The sequence below is a fragment of the Rattus norvegicus genome, chromosome 7 (assembly GCF_021556685.1).
Source record: "Rattus norvegicus strain SHRSP/BbbUtx chromosome 7, alternate assembly SHRSP_T2T, whole genome shotgun sequence".
Taxonomy (NCBI): Eukaryota; Metazoa; Chordata; class Mammalia; order Rodentia; family Muridae; genus Rattus; species Rattus norvegicus.
Window position 1 is genome coordinate 63,506,515 of NC_141540.1, and position 15,173 is coordinate 63,521,687.

Below are 15,173 nucleotides of genomic sequence, written 5' to 3' on the forward strand. Positions count from 1 at the left end.
CAGCAGCAGTAGACCCTCTTGTTGGGGACCCTGGTTAGCTCCTCCCAGATCAGGCGGATTGTTGCACAGATCGAAGATCACCCATGAGAAGTCTGTCTGGGATGCGGGACATGACGCTGATGTGATTCTATTTGGGGTGACTTGAAAATTCATGAAGAGCCCGTTGGAGAGAGAGCCTGTTGTGATCAGAAATGACTCAGTCCAGTGGCCTCTTGCTGCTGCTTTCTAAAAAGCTGTCTGTGTGATGCACCTCCCTTCTATCCTAACAGCAGCCACCTCTGAGGTTCTTTCTACGACCGTTCAGAAACCCACGTACGCCCCAGATTACATTCTGTTTTGGCGAATCTTAGTCAACCTCATGAAATCTCCGTACATTAACACTCGCATTAATGGATTGTCTGTTGGAGAGTATGACACACGGAAGAAACTGAACAGAGCTGTGCTGCTATTAAACTGCTTTGTAATTTTTTCGCCATTATATTTTTTCCCCTCTCAGTTATTTATTCCCTTTCCAGAGACAAGGATGAAGCTAGTACATGGAGTCAGATCAAAGTCCAGTTTTAGAAGAGTCAGGAAAGCAAGTTACCTCTATTTTACCAATGGTGGTAAATTACTTAAACCAGAATTCTATATATTCACTTAGTATGCTTTTATCAGTCCCCCCCTAAGGGTGTAACGTTGCTGTAGCCAGAGTTACAAAAATGAAAGAGTGATACTCTTCTCTAAAATATATAATTCATTGGTGTCAAAATTTATTTTCCAATGGACATATATATTCATGTATGTTTGTCAGCTTCCCAAGCCAACCAACAAAAGCCCACCTAACCTACAGAATTAGCTTAGGTCGAGTGCTTGTATTATCACACAGAAGTCTGGTCGAAGATCATTGTACTCCATACACTAGACAATCAGATATGGGAAAGTTGCCTCATTTTTTTCACTCATTGTTTCATAAAGGAGCCTCTAAAATGCCTATCACTTGTTTAAGATAAATTAGCATAAAAGTAGTTCTTAAAATGAAAAGCAAGCATGGCATATATTTATAACATGGTGCTTTGACCATGCAGGTACAGTGAGCAGTGGCTGAGAGGAGCTAATATCCACGTTAATCTACATGCTAATGTGTTCTTCCGGCAAGTAAACCTGAGATCTATGCCTTGAACCACCTTCACGCCTCTAATGTAGTGTCAACAACTGAAGTCCATTAGAGCTCGTGAGCACACTGTCTTCTACTTGAGATTTTATGCTCTTTGATTGACTTCCCAACCACTCACCTTCGGTCCCTGACGACCACTTTTCTACTTTCTGCATTTATGAACTCAGTGGTTTAATTTTTTTATTAAAATATTTACATAATCAATGTTTGTGTATGGCTGTTTTGCCTATGAGCAGGTCTGTGCACTTAGAGCTGCCTGGTGCCTGGGCAGAGGGGGGGAGGGAGAGTGCAGGGCTGGGAGAGGGTTTCAGATGTCCTGGAACTGGAGTCATGGATGGTTGTGAGCCACCATGTAGGTGCTGGGAATTAGCCCCAGGTCCTCTGGAAGAGCAGCGAATACTCGTACACACTCACAGGCATCTTTTTCTCCAGCCCCAATGTTGGTGCTTTTAGATTCCACCCAGAATACAGATCTGGCTTCATTCACTGCCACCTCCCTTTTGCGTCTTTCTGCTATGGCTACACCAAAAAGCCAGAGTCCTCAGACTGCTTTGACTCCTCAAGTCTGCACCTCTCAATTGAGCAAGATTCTACAGTAACTGGAGCCCCTTCTCCAGCTCCTTGACACGTTCGATCTCAATTAGCTGGAAGGAGAAAAATCTCATGAGTGATTTTCATGACTTTGCATTCTAGTCTAGATGTAGACAATTGCGTGTTATAGCCTTTCTTCCTCCCTGCTCCCACTCCTTAAAAAACTTTCCTAGTCTCGTTGTAAGGCACCATCTGGGATTCTATGTGCGCACAACGAATTCAAGTCAACATGCCACCCATCCCTGCATTTTCTACATTCTCTTCTTCAGATATCAATCTATATAACACAAGTTATCATAAGACTGTTTAAAAATAATATTCCTGGACTTGTGTTTGCACAAATAAAATTTCAGAGTGAATTAGCAAGTTGTATAATATTATTTTATTAGAGATCTATGCTTAAGATCCCGACTACATTGCTCACGACCGATATTTAAAAACTTAAATCGATCTTGGCTACGATTTTAACCTTTCTATTTGCATCTACCATAACTGTTTACTCACTTAAAAAAAGTCTCTGGGTGAGAGCGTTCTGTGGAGACGGGAGCCGTGAGGAAGGACAATGCTCTTACTTTTTAAAGCTAGGTTAGGATTCCATATATTAAAAAATGAGATATAATTATTTTAAAAATTGAAATAATCTCCAAGTTTTCATGCTTGCTCATTTGAAAGCACAGAATATAGGACATAGGTCTCCTATTTCTGGTCACTTCTACAGAGATAAGAATCTATGAAGTTGGTGGGAAAATGAGTCCGTGACCAACATGCTGACTCAGTAGCTACGGGAGATCAAAGGCTGATCTACGAGATCAGAATTTACTACGGTGAAGCCAATGTTTTCTTTGAAAACCATGTAGAGTTTAGAAGATTTCTGGGATTTGTGTGCAAAAGCACCTTCTCGGCTCTAACGGTGACGTTTTAGGGAAGACTTCACATCTCAAGGTGGGAAGGCTCGGAGGTGGCGTTTTGTGGCCTCCTGTGGTGGTTAGGTACTTCTCAGAAGGCAGGACTGGAAATTAGATAATGTCTGATGTCATAAAGTTCACAATACCAAAAAACCCTGGTGTCCCGATGGCTATAAAAGCAGCAACTCCTGCCTCTCCTATCACAAGCAGACACCTGAACAGGTAAGCACTCAGACTGGGACAGAGAATTGATCTGCTTGGGGTCAAGCTACCTGATGACCGTGTTTCCCTGATGTTTTCGCCTCTTGCTCTCTTGCTAACAGGTTCTCCTCCCAGTTATCAGTTGTTCACACTTGTGCCATCCGTGATGTCTGTCCTGAGGAAATCTATGAGCTTTTCCCTTATGGGGACTTTGGCCGCCAGCTGCCTGCTTCTCGTTGCTCTGTGGGCTCAGAAGGCAGATGCTCTGCCCATCAACTCCCAATGCAAACTTGAGGCAGCCAACTTCCAGCAGCCATACATCGTCAACCGCACCTTTATGCTGGCCAAGGAGGTATACCTGCATCTCTCTTTCTCTCCATACTACTTGGGATCCAAGTAGGCCTTGGCATTTTCTTGCAAGCACTTACAAGATCTTTAGGGGCACTGTATCTCCATAGGTCCCCACCTTTGTTTTCTCCATGTCTCTTTAGAGACTCTTTAAGGAGCAGATCTTTTTCTATTTCAAGGTCTCAGGACCTTTTTCTATTTTAGCCGTTAGGATGCATACACTGAATTTTATCTACAGAGGAGCATTTAGAACCACCCATTACTGCAATACTTGTCCTCTCTCCGTACTCTTCTGAACTCACACTCTCAATGGCTGCTCATGAGACCCACTGGGGACATACATCTCTACTTACAAGCTTTTCTTCCACCTCCACATTATCCAAGTACTTAGGGTCTTCTTTCTTCCAGGCCAGCCTTGCAGATAACAACACAGATGTCAGGCTCATCGGGGAGGAACTGTTCCGAGGAGTCAAAGTAAGTTCTTGCCGTGATGAGCACGGAGCATATCCACTGAGGGTTATCTGTGGTAGCTGCTGGCTCCTCTGGGCTGTTTTGTAATATGACTCCTGTGGTTTCTTGTCAACCTGCAGGCCAAGGATCAATGCTACTTGATGAAGCAGGTGCTCAACTTCACCCTTGAAGATGTTCTGCTCCCCCAGTCAGACAGATTCCAGCCTTACATGCAGGAGGTGGTGCCTTTCCTGACCAAGCTCAGCAGTCACCTCAGCCCCTGTGTAAGTCTTTCTCTTGACTCTATGCTCGCCTTTCTTCCTCTCCTAGTCCAGTTAGAACCTGTGTGGTCTCTCTCTCTCTCTCTCTCTCTCTCTCTCTCTCTCTCTCTCTCTCTCTTTCTCTCTCTCTCTCTTTCTCTCTCTCTCTCTCTGTATCTGTCTCTCTCTCTGTATCTGTCTCTCTCTGTCTCTCTCTCTCTGTATCTGTTTCTCTCTCTCTCTCTCTCTCTCTCTCTCTCTCTCTCTCTCTCTCACTAGAGCGAGGAGGGACTCAGCAACACCACCATCAGAGGCCACTTGAAATAGGCCACAAAGCGATCACTTTGGCTTCAGTTGAGTGATGCTTTGGCTTTGTACAAGCGAAGCCTTATTTGTTTTACCCGTGAAAAGAAAGCAACTCGAGTTCCGTATGATGAGAAGGATGTGGGGAGCTGTAAGAAAAAAGGCCTAGCTATAGAAACAGATTCATGAGCGCAAGTACTCGTGGGGAGGGGGTGGCACAGAGCAAATGTTGAAGGGGGACAGGGAGATGGAAAGGCCTTATGCTTGGGAGGTGTGCAAAGCTCACTCCTTTTCAATGTACTGGGAGGTTAAGAAAAATCAGCATGGGCGTTTGATGCCTCCAGACACCCCAAACTATGAAACATATTGATGAGGAGCGGGAAAACTGAGGGAGACCAGGCATTTTCACACGAGAAGCCTTATGTTCCTCTCTTGTGCTACACTCCCACCGTTGATGAGGTTCAGCTCAGGTTTCGTTTCTACCGTTCTTGCTACTGGTGGAAACCTCAGTAGGATTCCCCAAAGATGAGGACAGCTCTTTGGTAAGGGAGGGACCTGGATTTCAGTGTCCCAGAGAACGAAAGAGCTCACAGAATCTAGGTCACCGTGAAATCTAGGTCACTGTGGGCAAAAATGACTGAACGCCTCTATTCCAGGTGAATGGTCACGTGCTTCAGATGCTCTGAGGTTGGGCCTCAAACGGGACAAGATTCTGTTAGTGAGTCTGCTTTTTATTTTGCAGCACATCAGCGGTGATGACCAGAACATCCAGAAGAACGTAAGACAGCTGAAGGAAACAGTGCAAAAGGTACTATTGACAAGGAACAATGCCAACCATTTAATAGAAGTGGGGGTGGAATGTTTGTTTCTCTGCTTCCCAGCCCCTTCTCTTACTTTGTAACATTTTACACGATTTGTCTGTCTGGTCCTTTATTTGCTTAGCTGCCTGTGAGTCTAGCTGGGTCTATAGATCTTTCAATCTGTTTCTAAACTTGTAAGTCATAAATTCTAGAGTTAGGGGAAAACTTTGCTCAGCCAGTCCCATGAGCATGTGCTGAGGACAGCTTGTGGCAGAGCCAATGCTGGAAGGCAGTGCTCCTGAGCCCTAGCTTGGCACTTACTCAGAAGTCACGTGGAATTATTTTAGTTTGACTAATTATTTGGGAAAGCCAGTTCCCACCGACTCATATACTCTGAAGAATCACACATTGAAAACTAGAAAGCTGGACACAAACTTACTTGATGTGATTTTTGAGCTCAGTAAACTGATGCTCTGAAATGTAGCAAAACCCACCCAGAACAGCAACAGAAGACCTTGATTTGCATGTAGGATGAATGTTTAGAATCACTGGTATTCATAACTATCATCCTAATTAAAATATAGTGCCTAATAGCTACCTATTTAGGATTAAAAGCAAGAGTGGATAACCTCCCAGTTTACTTGACCTGGTTTCAATAGAGTAAAAATATCAGTCATGGGTTCATTGCAGTGTAATGGAAGTAGGAGGTGGAAATCTTTTCCTTACTTTTTACATTCATTTCTTAGTTTTTTTCCTTCACACCCTGATCAAGCCACTAGTGAGCACTTACCCACTGCAAGCTATTGTAGGACTTCACAGCAAACGACATTGTTGTGTGCCCTCTTTGGGGAGGAGAACATTAGCAGGAGGGCAAGGTCAGCAAGACAGACTCACCCTAAAGCCAGGGGCATGATTGACAGCAGTGAAAGTGATGCTCTTTGCAAGTGGGTGTGCTTAAGTACTCAGAAACAAAAAGGCTCCAGTTGATGCAGTTATCAGTAATATATCTATCTTTATTCTTTATCTCCTTCTTCCATCAAACCTAAATATTCTCTTCTTCTTGTGCGTAGTCTGATAAACATGACTGTTTTTATTTCAATGTTCATGGCTTTGAAGCTTTTCAGTGCTCTGCCAGTTCTTTTTAGAAGTTTTGTTAGCTCGACACATGGGCTTGGATGTCAGCACGCCAGAGGCACAGACTTCCGAATGCTTACACGAAAGCTTATTATTCATTTACTTTGTTTTCGGAAAGGTGAAGCATGAGTGAGAAAGATCTCACATCATGAGATGTGAGCTCTGTAGGAAAACTTTTTTTCTTAAAAGCCTATACTCTACTTTCAATCGACCTCTACTTTTACACCATGCTGCCCCATGGGAAGAGTGTTTAGGCTCTAGAAAAAGCACCAACAGGGGAAGGAATGTTATGCAGAGAAATCTGATAGGCAGGGGAAACTAGTCAGAGCTCTGGATAGCAGAGGTCGGGCTCATGGAGGAGAATGGAGGAGAGAATGAGATTAGCTACAAAGTTTCAAAGGTTTGGTAGTCTTTAAGATACAAAATAGCATGCGTGGGCATCCTAACAGAGAAAGTCTGGGAAGGCCACAGGTGAGAGGAGGGCTGCAAGGGAAAAGAGAACAGAATGTAGAGGATTTGAAAAGCTGCAAATCCTCCCTGAGAGGATTTTTCTTGGAGCAATCTAGAACAAGGGTAGTAGATTAGGTGGATGGCGGACACGTGCTTTGCTGTTTGAATTTGGGTTTTTGTTTCTCCATTGAGGTTGAGAGCTTCACCATTTTTACCTTAATGGAAGAGGAACGAAGGGATGTTATGATTCCTATCCTATGTGTACATATGTGTGTCTTTGAGTCAAGGATTTTGAGTTGAATGCTCGCCAATAGTTGATCATGGTCAGGTGGAGGGCTACATGTCAGGTCGAGCTCTAGCACTTAACATCTCCAGGTCTCTAGATGGCTTCCTGCTGCTTAGCATGGTTAGGAGTTGAGCAAACCCTTTTTCCAACCCCCACTAAAATTTACTTTTAATTGACAAATGACTGTGTAGTTTATGGGATACAGTGCGATAATTGATCTATGTATACATAGTGCAAGGTTCAACAAGGCGAATTAATAGTCCCATCAGCAGCTCCCTGGTCGTGAAATGCAAGTAATATAGATGGGTATGGTGTCCTTAGGTCAGAAAGGCATGCTTTTAAGGTCTTTGGCAAACCATATTGTGTTCATACTAAAAATCATTATGTTGATTATTAATTTTTAAGAGAAGGCTGATACTTGGTTTTGGTGCTCAGCAAGCGAATGGTGTTGTCTCTTTCCAGCTAGTACTTCCTTAGAAAGTGACACATATGCTCAAATCAGTTTGTGTTCTTATTTTCACAGCTTGGAGAGAGTGGAGAGATTAAAGCGATCGGGGAACTGGATCTGCTGTTTATGTCCCTGAGAAACGCTTGCGTCTGAGAAAGAGAAGCTAGAAAATGAGCAACCTTACCTTTCTGCCTGTTGAAAGAATAATAATATTCCTGAATGGACTTTTTTACTAAGGGAAAATGAGAAGCTAAACTCCACCATCATTAGAAGACTTCACATGAAACCTGTTTCAGTTGAAAAAGAAAATCAATGTCATGCTGTCCATGGCACCAGAGGTAGACTTGCTAGCCACAAAGATTTATTGGCAATATTTTACTGTCACTGATGATACAATAGAAAAATAATGTAATTTTAAAAAATTGTTTATTTCCACAAAGGAGATTACCTTCTCATTCCTTTAGAAAAAAGCCTATGTAACTTCCCTTCCATAACCAATATTTTATATATGTAAGTTTATTTATTATAAGTATACATTTTATTTATGTCAGTATATTAATATGGATTTATTTATAGAAACATTATCTAATATTGATATTTGAATATAAGGCAAATAATATTTATAACAATAACTATGGAAACAAGATATCTTGGGCTTCAATAAACACATGAATATTATAAATCTTCTGTCTTGTAATTTTTCTCCCTTTAACATCAATGATAGTATCATCATCGTTATCCAATCATCTTTGTGCTTGACCCATAAAAAATTAGGTAGCTATGGTATTATACTATTAAAGTTTGTTCCCAGAGGCCTCTGTGTGTGTGTGTGTGTGTGTGTGTGTGTGTGTGTGTGTGTGTGTGTGTTCATGCATGGGACAGCCAGAGATGGACATAAGGTGTCCTGTTCCATTACTCTCTGCCTTATTATTTAAGACAGGCTCTGTCACTGGCTCTGTAACTAGGCTGGCCACAAACTCTACTAATTCTTTGGTTTTTGTCCCTACATCGTGGAGCTTACAGCCTTGTGTGGCTGCATTCATTTTTTTTTTAAAACATGGGTGCTGGGGAATTAAACTCAGAGCTAAATACTCTTCCCTCTGAACTATCTTCCTAGCCTTGAAAAACACACATTAAAGACTTAGTTCTCAGGACAATGGCTACTGAGAGGTGGTAGGCCTTTCTACCTGGTTGGGGCTTTTCATGGCAAGTGGGTATACCCTTGAAGGAGATAATTGGATGGAAGTCCCTTCTACTTCTTCTTGCTTTTGCATCTTGGGCATGAGGTAAGTGACTGTTCAATCAATCATGTACTTACACACTATGACAGGTAGCCTGGCTACAAGCCCAGATATAGTTGACCCAGTTGGCCACGAACTGAAATCTCTGACACTATGATAGGAATAGACTTTATTCCCTTGTAAGATGATTCTGCTGATAGTTGTTGTAGCACTATAAAGCTAGCACACACACACACACACACACACACACACACACACACAGGCACACATATGCACACACAAAGATACACATGCACACAAACATACACATGCACACACAGTACACACACAGACTCATGCACCCAGGTACACACATGTATACTCACACATACACACACTTACACACACACACACACACACATACACCATAATCTATTTTATGGAAGGAATCAGAGATATGAGGAAATGTTTTGTGACATAGCTGACTCTTGTTGGAACAAGTTTATCTGATTTGAAGGCTCTGATTCAGGATGCAATTCCAAAAGGGAAAAAAATGTTGGCTATGTTCCACTTACACTATTAGCTGTTTATGGATAAAACAGAGAAGTGATGTTGAAGGAGAGATACATGTAGCCTGGCTTGTGGAAAGTGAACTGCTTCATTTCTAAGGAGGGCATTCCTCAGTCCCTGAGAAGAAAGTAATGCACTGTGTTTGTGTGGACAAGTCTTTCTGGCAAGTGGAAATATCATTTATACAAGGCTTTTGTACCAGAAAACGGGAAATATATTATGAAACACACAAAGAGAAAACTGTATTTTCAAAATTCATACTGTGGTACTAAGGAACACAGGGGAAAAAAAAACAAAAAAAAGTTAGATTAGGAGACATGATACTAGTATAGAAAAGACACTAGGGAGAAGGGAAATTATTGATTGCGTATGTCTTGTCATAGAAGGTCAAAGTCACTAGATAGACAAAGTTAGTGACTGTCTCAAGTGTTTTCTTCTATGATCTGGTGCCACAAAGCTATCCCTCAGGTCACTAGCCAGTGGTTGCCTTTGCCAGCCTCCCAAACATGGAGGGGGGTGAGCAGTGGGTATGTGTGTGAACTGTCCCTTCCTCATGGACAGCAGAAGTTAATGCTTCTGTGCTTGCTCTGCACACGCGGAGAGCTGCAGCAGGAAACAGCTTTAAGCACTATTGACTTGTCATCATTTTTTGATAAACTGAAACTGTGGCTTGAATGAGAATTATAGCCACAGCCTGGTGAATTTAGAAGCTTGGTTCCCTAGTCGGCAGAACTGTTTTGAGGATAGGGTCTTAGAGGAGTTGTGTCATGGGGTGGGGAGGCCTTTGAGGTTTTAAAAACTCACATCATGCCCAGCCTTGCTTTTGCTGCCTCCAATCTTCTTATAAGATATAAGTAGTCAGCTCTACTGCTGACACCTTACAAGATATCAGCATGTCAGCACCATGCGGGCCTGTGTGCCTCCCACCAGACTCCTCTCCATGATGGAGACTAAGCTCCTGAAACTGTAAGCAGGCCTCTGATTAAATGCTTTCTTTTATAAGTTGCCTTGGTCATGGAGTCTTGTCACAGTAGAACAGTTACTAAGACAGATGTTGCTGAAGATGCTTGCCTTCCTCTTCCAAGTGAGTTCCAAGACACTGATTTGGGCAAAATACTGGCTGGATCTTCTCATTGCTCAAATGGCTAACTCTTTCCTGAGTTGTGATGATCTCTCTAACAAAGTACCCTAATACTTCAAAAATGTTCTCTCCAACTATTAGTTTTCTCTCTTATAGCCACATAAATTAGAAAACAGAACATCAGCTTGGGTGGTTCTCTTGTTGTGGATGGTTTGGCATTGCATGAAGAATGAAATCCATGGCTCATATCATGGTCCTCCATCACCCTGATTGTGTTTCACCCCTGTCTATCTTGTCTGCTTCAACCATGTTTCTCTCTACCTTGCTGGCCACATGCCAGTCATTAAGATAGTTTCTGGCAATAGTGCTCTGAGATATCAGAAGAACAAAATGGCTGCCTCCTTTAAGGCTGGCCTGTTATGCAGGAGTTACTGTCATAAAATTCCCTTACTGGGCTAAAGGCTTGTGAGAACAGAATACTTGTCCTATGGCCAGGACTGACAATCTGGTCTCATCAGGGATTACTGGTCTACCTTGTGGTCTTGGCTGTGTCTTCTCCTTCTTCAAAGAGCCAGGTTGGGGTCGTGGGCTGATGTTTCCTTTACTCTGCAGGGCCTGTCCATTTCTCCATGTGTTTTAGCTGTCCTGTGACCTCTTTTTGTCATTTCCAATGCTCTTTCCTCTGTATCTTAGGTATAAAACATATGCTATGCTACTTGAATGTTTTTCATTCATAAAGTCTTGTAGAGAAAAAATGTTAAACTGTCATCTTTGCCAAGAAATCTTACAACCTAAGAATTTTACCCTAGGTCTTAAGAACAGCTGCTATAAGAAAAAGAATGATAGAAACTTTCTATTCTATTAATTAGCTAAAAATTAGATGCTTTTCCCATCTACCCAGTACAGTGGATAGTATTTTATTTTTATGTAGAAATCTGACCACATTGACACGTGTAAGACTATGGTAGCTGATGCAATTCCATGAGTGTTCTGTGTTGGCACAGACACTTTTTCTATTTTCCTTTCAGAGATAAGACTGGGTGCTGTGTAGGAGGAAGAGGAATTAGGCTGTTTGGTTTCTCTAGCTCCTGCCCTTTCTTTCCCATATCACTTTGTGTTCAGTGTGACTGAAACCAACTGCCTTTCTGACATGCTCACTCTCCTGATTTTGCTTGTTTTTGGTTTATGGACTAGGTTAGCAGGAGGCTGAAGAGTGAGAACGAGGTCAAAGCACTGAGTCCCTGAAGCCCTTGCTGGGTTGCTGTTCACATCAGCAGTGCATTTCTCTGAAAAGCCAAAGCTCCCTCAGCCAGTCTTTCCATCACTCTTTGTGCCGTTGTTCTGGTAACTGCTCTCAACCTGTCCCCAGTGGGCTTTGAACTAATGTGAGCTCTGCAGAACTGCAAAATTTCTTCCTGCTTTCCCTTAACTTTTCCTACAACGTAACAACAAAAGTAAACTCCTTTCCATTGCCCAATTTGACTGTATCATGACTTCCACAGAGTCTCTGTCTGGTGTACCTGTCTCCTTTATGCCCCCTGTCCCCCAACTTATTTCTGCTGAAGTTTGGGAACCTGGATAAGATCATTAACAGATAATTGCAGCCAGTCATTAAAATATTGGAGCTGTGTGAAAACTTTCAACTTGCAATTAAACAAAATAGAAATGGTAGTATAGTCATTGCTAAAATCAAGCACTAGTATATTTCTGTTGTTGTTTTTTCTTTGTCTGTTTGTTCTTGTGACAAGGTTTCACTTGTGTAGCCTTGGCTCTCCTGGAACTGGCTCGGCAGACCAGGCAGGTCTTGAACTCACAGTGATCTGCCTGCCTCTCTCTGTCACTGAAGGGCTGGAATTAAAGGTGTGTGCTACAACCTCATGGTTAAGTAGTTTTTCAAGTTTCCCTCTGTTGCTTCAGTAAGGCTCTATGCTGGGAAGTAGAGACACACAGGTCAACATGCACTCTCTCTCTCTCTCTCTCTCTTTTTTTTCCTTTTTTTTCTTTATTAACTTGAGTATTTCTTATTTACATTTCGAATGTTATTCCCTTTCCTGGTTTCTGGGCCAACATCCCCCTAACCCTTCCCCCTCCCCTTCTATATGTGTGTTCCCCTCCCCATCCTCTCCCCATTACCGCCCTCCTCTCAACAATCACGTTCACTGGGGGTTCAGTCTTAGCAGGACCAAGGGCTTCCCCTTCCACTGGTGCTCTTACTAGGCTGTTCATTGCTATCTATGAGGTGGGAGCTCAGGGTCAGTCCATGTATAGTCTTTGGGTAGTGGCTTAGTCCCTGGAAGCTCTGGTTGGTTGGCATTGTTGTTCATATGGGGTCTCGAGCCCCTTCAAGCTCTTCCAGTCCTTTCTCTGATTCCTTCAACAGGGGTCCTGTTCTCAGTTCAGTGGTTTGCTGCTGGCATTCTCCTATGTATTCTGGCATTTGCTGTATTCTGGCTGTGTCTCTCAGGAGAGATCTACATCCGGCTCCCGTCTGCCTGAACTTCTTTGCTTCATCCATCTTGTCTAATTGGGTGGCTGTATATGTATGGGCCACATGTGGGGCAGGCTCTGAATGGATGTTCCTTCTGCCTCTGTTTTAATCTTTGCCTCCCTATTCCCTGCTAAGGGTATTCTTGTTCCTCTTTTAAAGAAGGAGTGAAGCATTCGCATTTTGATCATCCGTCTTGAGTTTCATGTGTTCTGTGCATCTAGGGTAATTCAAGCATTTGGGCTAATAGCCACTTATCAATGAGTGCATACCATGTGTATTTTTCTGTGATTGGGTTACCTCACTCAGGATGATATTTTCCAGTTCCATCCATTTGCCTATGAATTTCATAAAGTCATTGTTTTTGATAGCTGAGTAATATTCCATTGTGTAGATGTACCACATTTTCTGTATCCATTCCTCTGTTGAAGGGCATCTGGGTTCTTTCCAGCTTCTGGCTATTATCAATAAGGCTGCTATGAACATAGTGGAGCACGTGTCTTTGCTGTATGTTAGGGCATCTTTTGGTTATATGCCCAAGAGAGGTATAGCTGGGCCCTCAGGTAGTTCAATGTCCAATTTTCTGAGGAATCTCCAGACTGATTTCCAGAATGGTTGTACCAGTCTGCAATCCCACCAACAATGGAGGAGTGTTCCTCTTTCTCCACATCCTCGCCAGCATCTGCTGTCACCTGAGTTTTTGATCTTAGCCAGTACCTCGGTGTGACTTTAACCAAGCAAGTAAAAGATCTGTACAATAAGAACTTCAAGACTCTGAAGAAAGAAATTAAAGAAGACCTCAGAAGATGGAAAGATCTCCCATGCTCATGGATTGACAGGATTAATATAGTAAAAATGGCCATTTTACCAAAAGTGATCTACAGATTCAATGCAATCCCTATCAAAATACCAATCCAATTCTTCAAAGAGTTAGACAGAACAATTTGCAAATTCATCTGGAATAACAAAAAACCCAGGATAGCTAAAACTATCCTCAACAATAAAAGGACTTCAGGCGGAATCACTATCCCTGAACTCAAGCAGTATTACAGAGCAATAGTGATAAAAACTGCATGGTATTGGTACAGAGACAGACAGATAGACCAATGGAATAGAATTGAAGACCCAGAAATGAACCCACACATCTATGGTCACTTGATTTTTGACAAAGGAGCCAAAACCGTCCAATGGAAAAAAGATAGCATTTTCAGCAAATGGTGCTGGTTCAACTGGAGGTCAACGTGTAGAAGAATGCAGATCGATCCATGCTTATCACCCTGTACAAAGCTTAAGTCCAAGTGGATCAAGGACCTCCACATCAAACGAGATACACTCAAACTAATAGAAGAAAAACTGGAAGCAACTCAAATACATGGGCACTGGAGAAAATTTCCTGAACAAAACACCAATGGCTTATGCTCTAAGATCAAGAATCGACAAATGGGATCTCATAAAACTGCAAAGCTTCTGTAAGGCAAAGGACACTGTGGTTAGGACAAAACGGCAACCAACAGATTGGGAAAAGATCTTTACCAATCCTACAACTGATAGAGGGCTTATATCCAAAATATACAAAGAACTCAAGAAGTTAGACCGCAGGGAGACAAATAACCCTATTAAAAATGGGGTTCAGAGCTAAACAAAGAATTCACAGCTGAGGAATGCCGAATGGCTGAGAAACACCTAAAGAAATGTTCAACATCTTTAGTCATAAGGGAGATGCAAATCAATGCACTGTCTCTTAAGGGAAGCTAAGAAGTGCCTTCTCTCCACTGACCCAGGAGTGCTCTCAGTCCTCCACTTGGTGGCTTTTTTTCTCACTGCTGATTCTTGGGAACACTTGCTAATCTCCATTTATCCCCGCCCTATCCCAGCATGGCGTTTGGCTACTTCTTACCTGCTTGGCTCTCCTTTCTCTCTCCCCTTTCCTTGTTGCAAATACCAAAGCTTTTCAGAGTGACCATATATGTCTATGTCAGCCACAGTCCTTTCCTTATCAACCATGACGATCATTCTGTAAACCTTACCGCTTCCCTTAGGAGCCCATGCAGTTTCATCTCACTGCCACAGGGCATCAGCCGAAAGACGTGCCCTTACAGGTAGTCTCTGTTCCTTTGTGAGGTCCATGTGCTGTGAGAGCCTGGGTGCTGTTTATTTGTGATGTGTGCGTGCTGCGAGGTGCATTGTGAGCCGCTTCTCCCCTGTGACACTCCCCCGTGCTATGGCAGCACGTGCTCTTTTTCCACATGATGATAGCTTACGGATTTTGTGGATCTTGTTGTCATTTGCCTGTGTAAAGACTTTGGCAATTTCAGTTAGGTTTAATTCCACCACAGGCTATGCAAGACCCTGCGTGACAGGAGCTATAATACTTGGACGCTCTCTGCACAAGTTACAGACAGACTAAAGCTCGCTGCTGAGGAGGTCCCGACAAGACGGCAATTGTCAACAGAAAGGGACTTGAAGGTTGGAGGTGAGCCGATCT

At 42.7% G+C, this 15,173-nt stretch overlaps 1 protein-coding gene across 1 annotated transcript; it reads left to right on the forward strand.

The window, feature by feature from the left end:
• The first annotated feature begins 3,019 nt into the window (after positions 1-3,019).
• Positions 3,020-7,485, forward strand: Il22 (interleukin 22). The gene is made up of 5 exons (NM_001191988.1): positions 3,020-3,205; positions 3,610-3,675; positions 3,792-3,935; positions 4,957-5,022; positions 7,408-7,485. Exons 1-5 carry the CDS (start codon positions 3,020-3,022, stop codon positions 7,483-7,485), a joined length of 540 nt encoding a protein of 179 aa, NP_001178917.1.
• Positions 7,486-15,173: the final 7,688 nt, after the last annotated feature.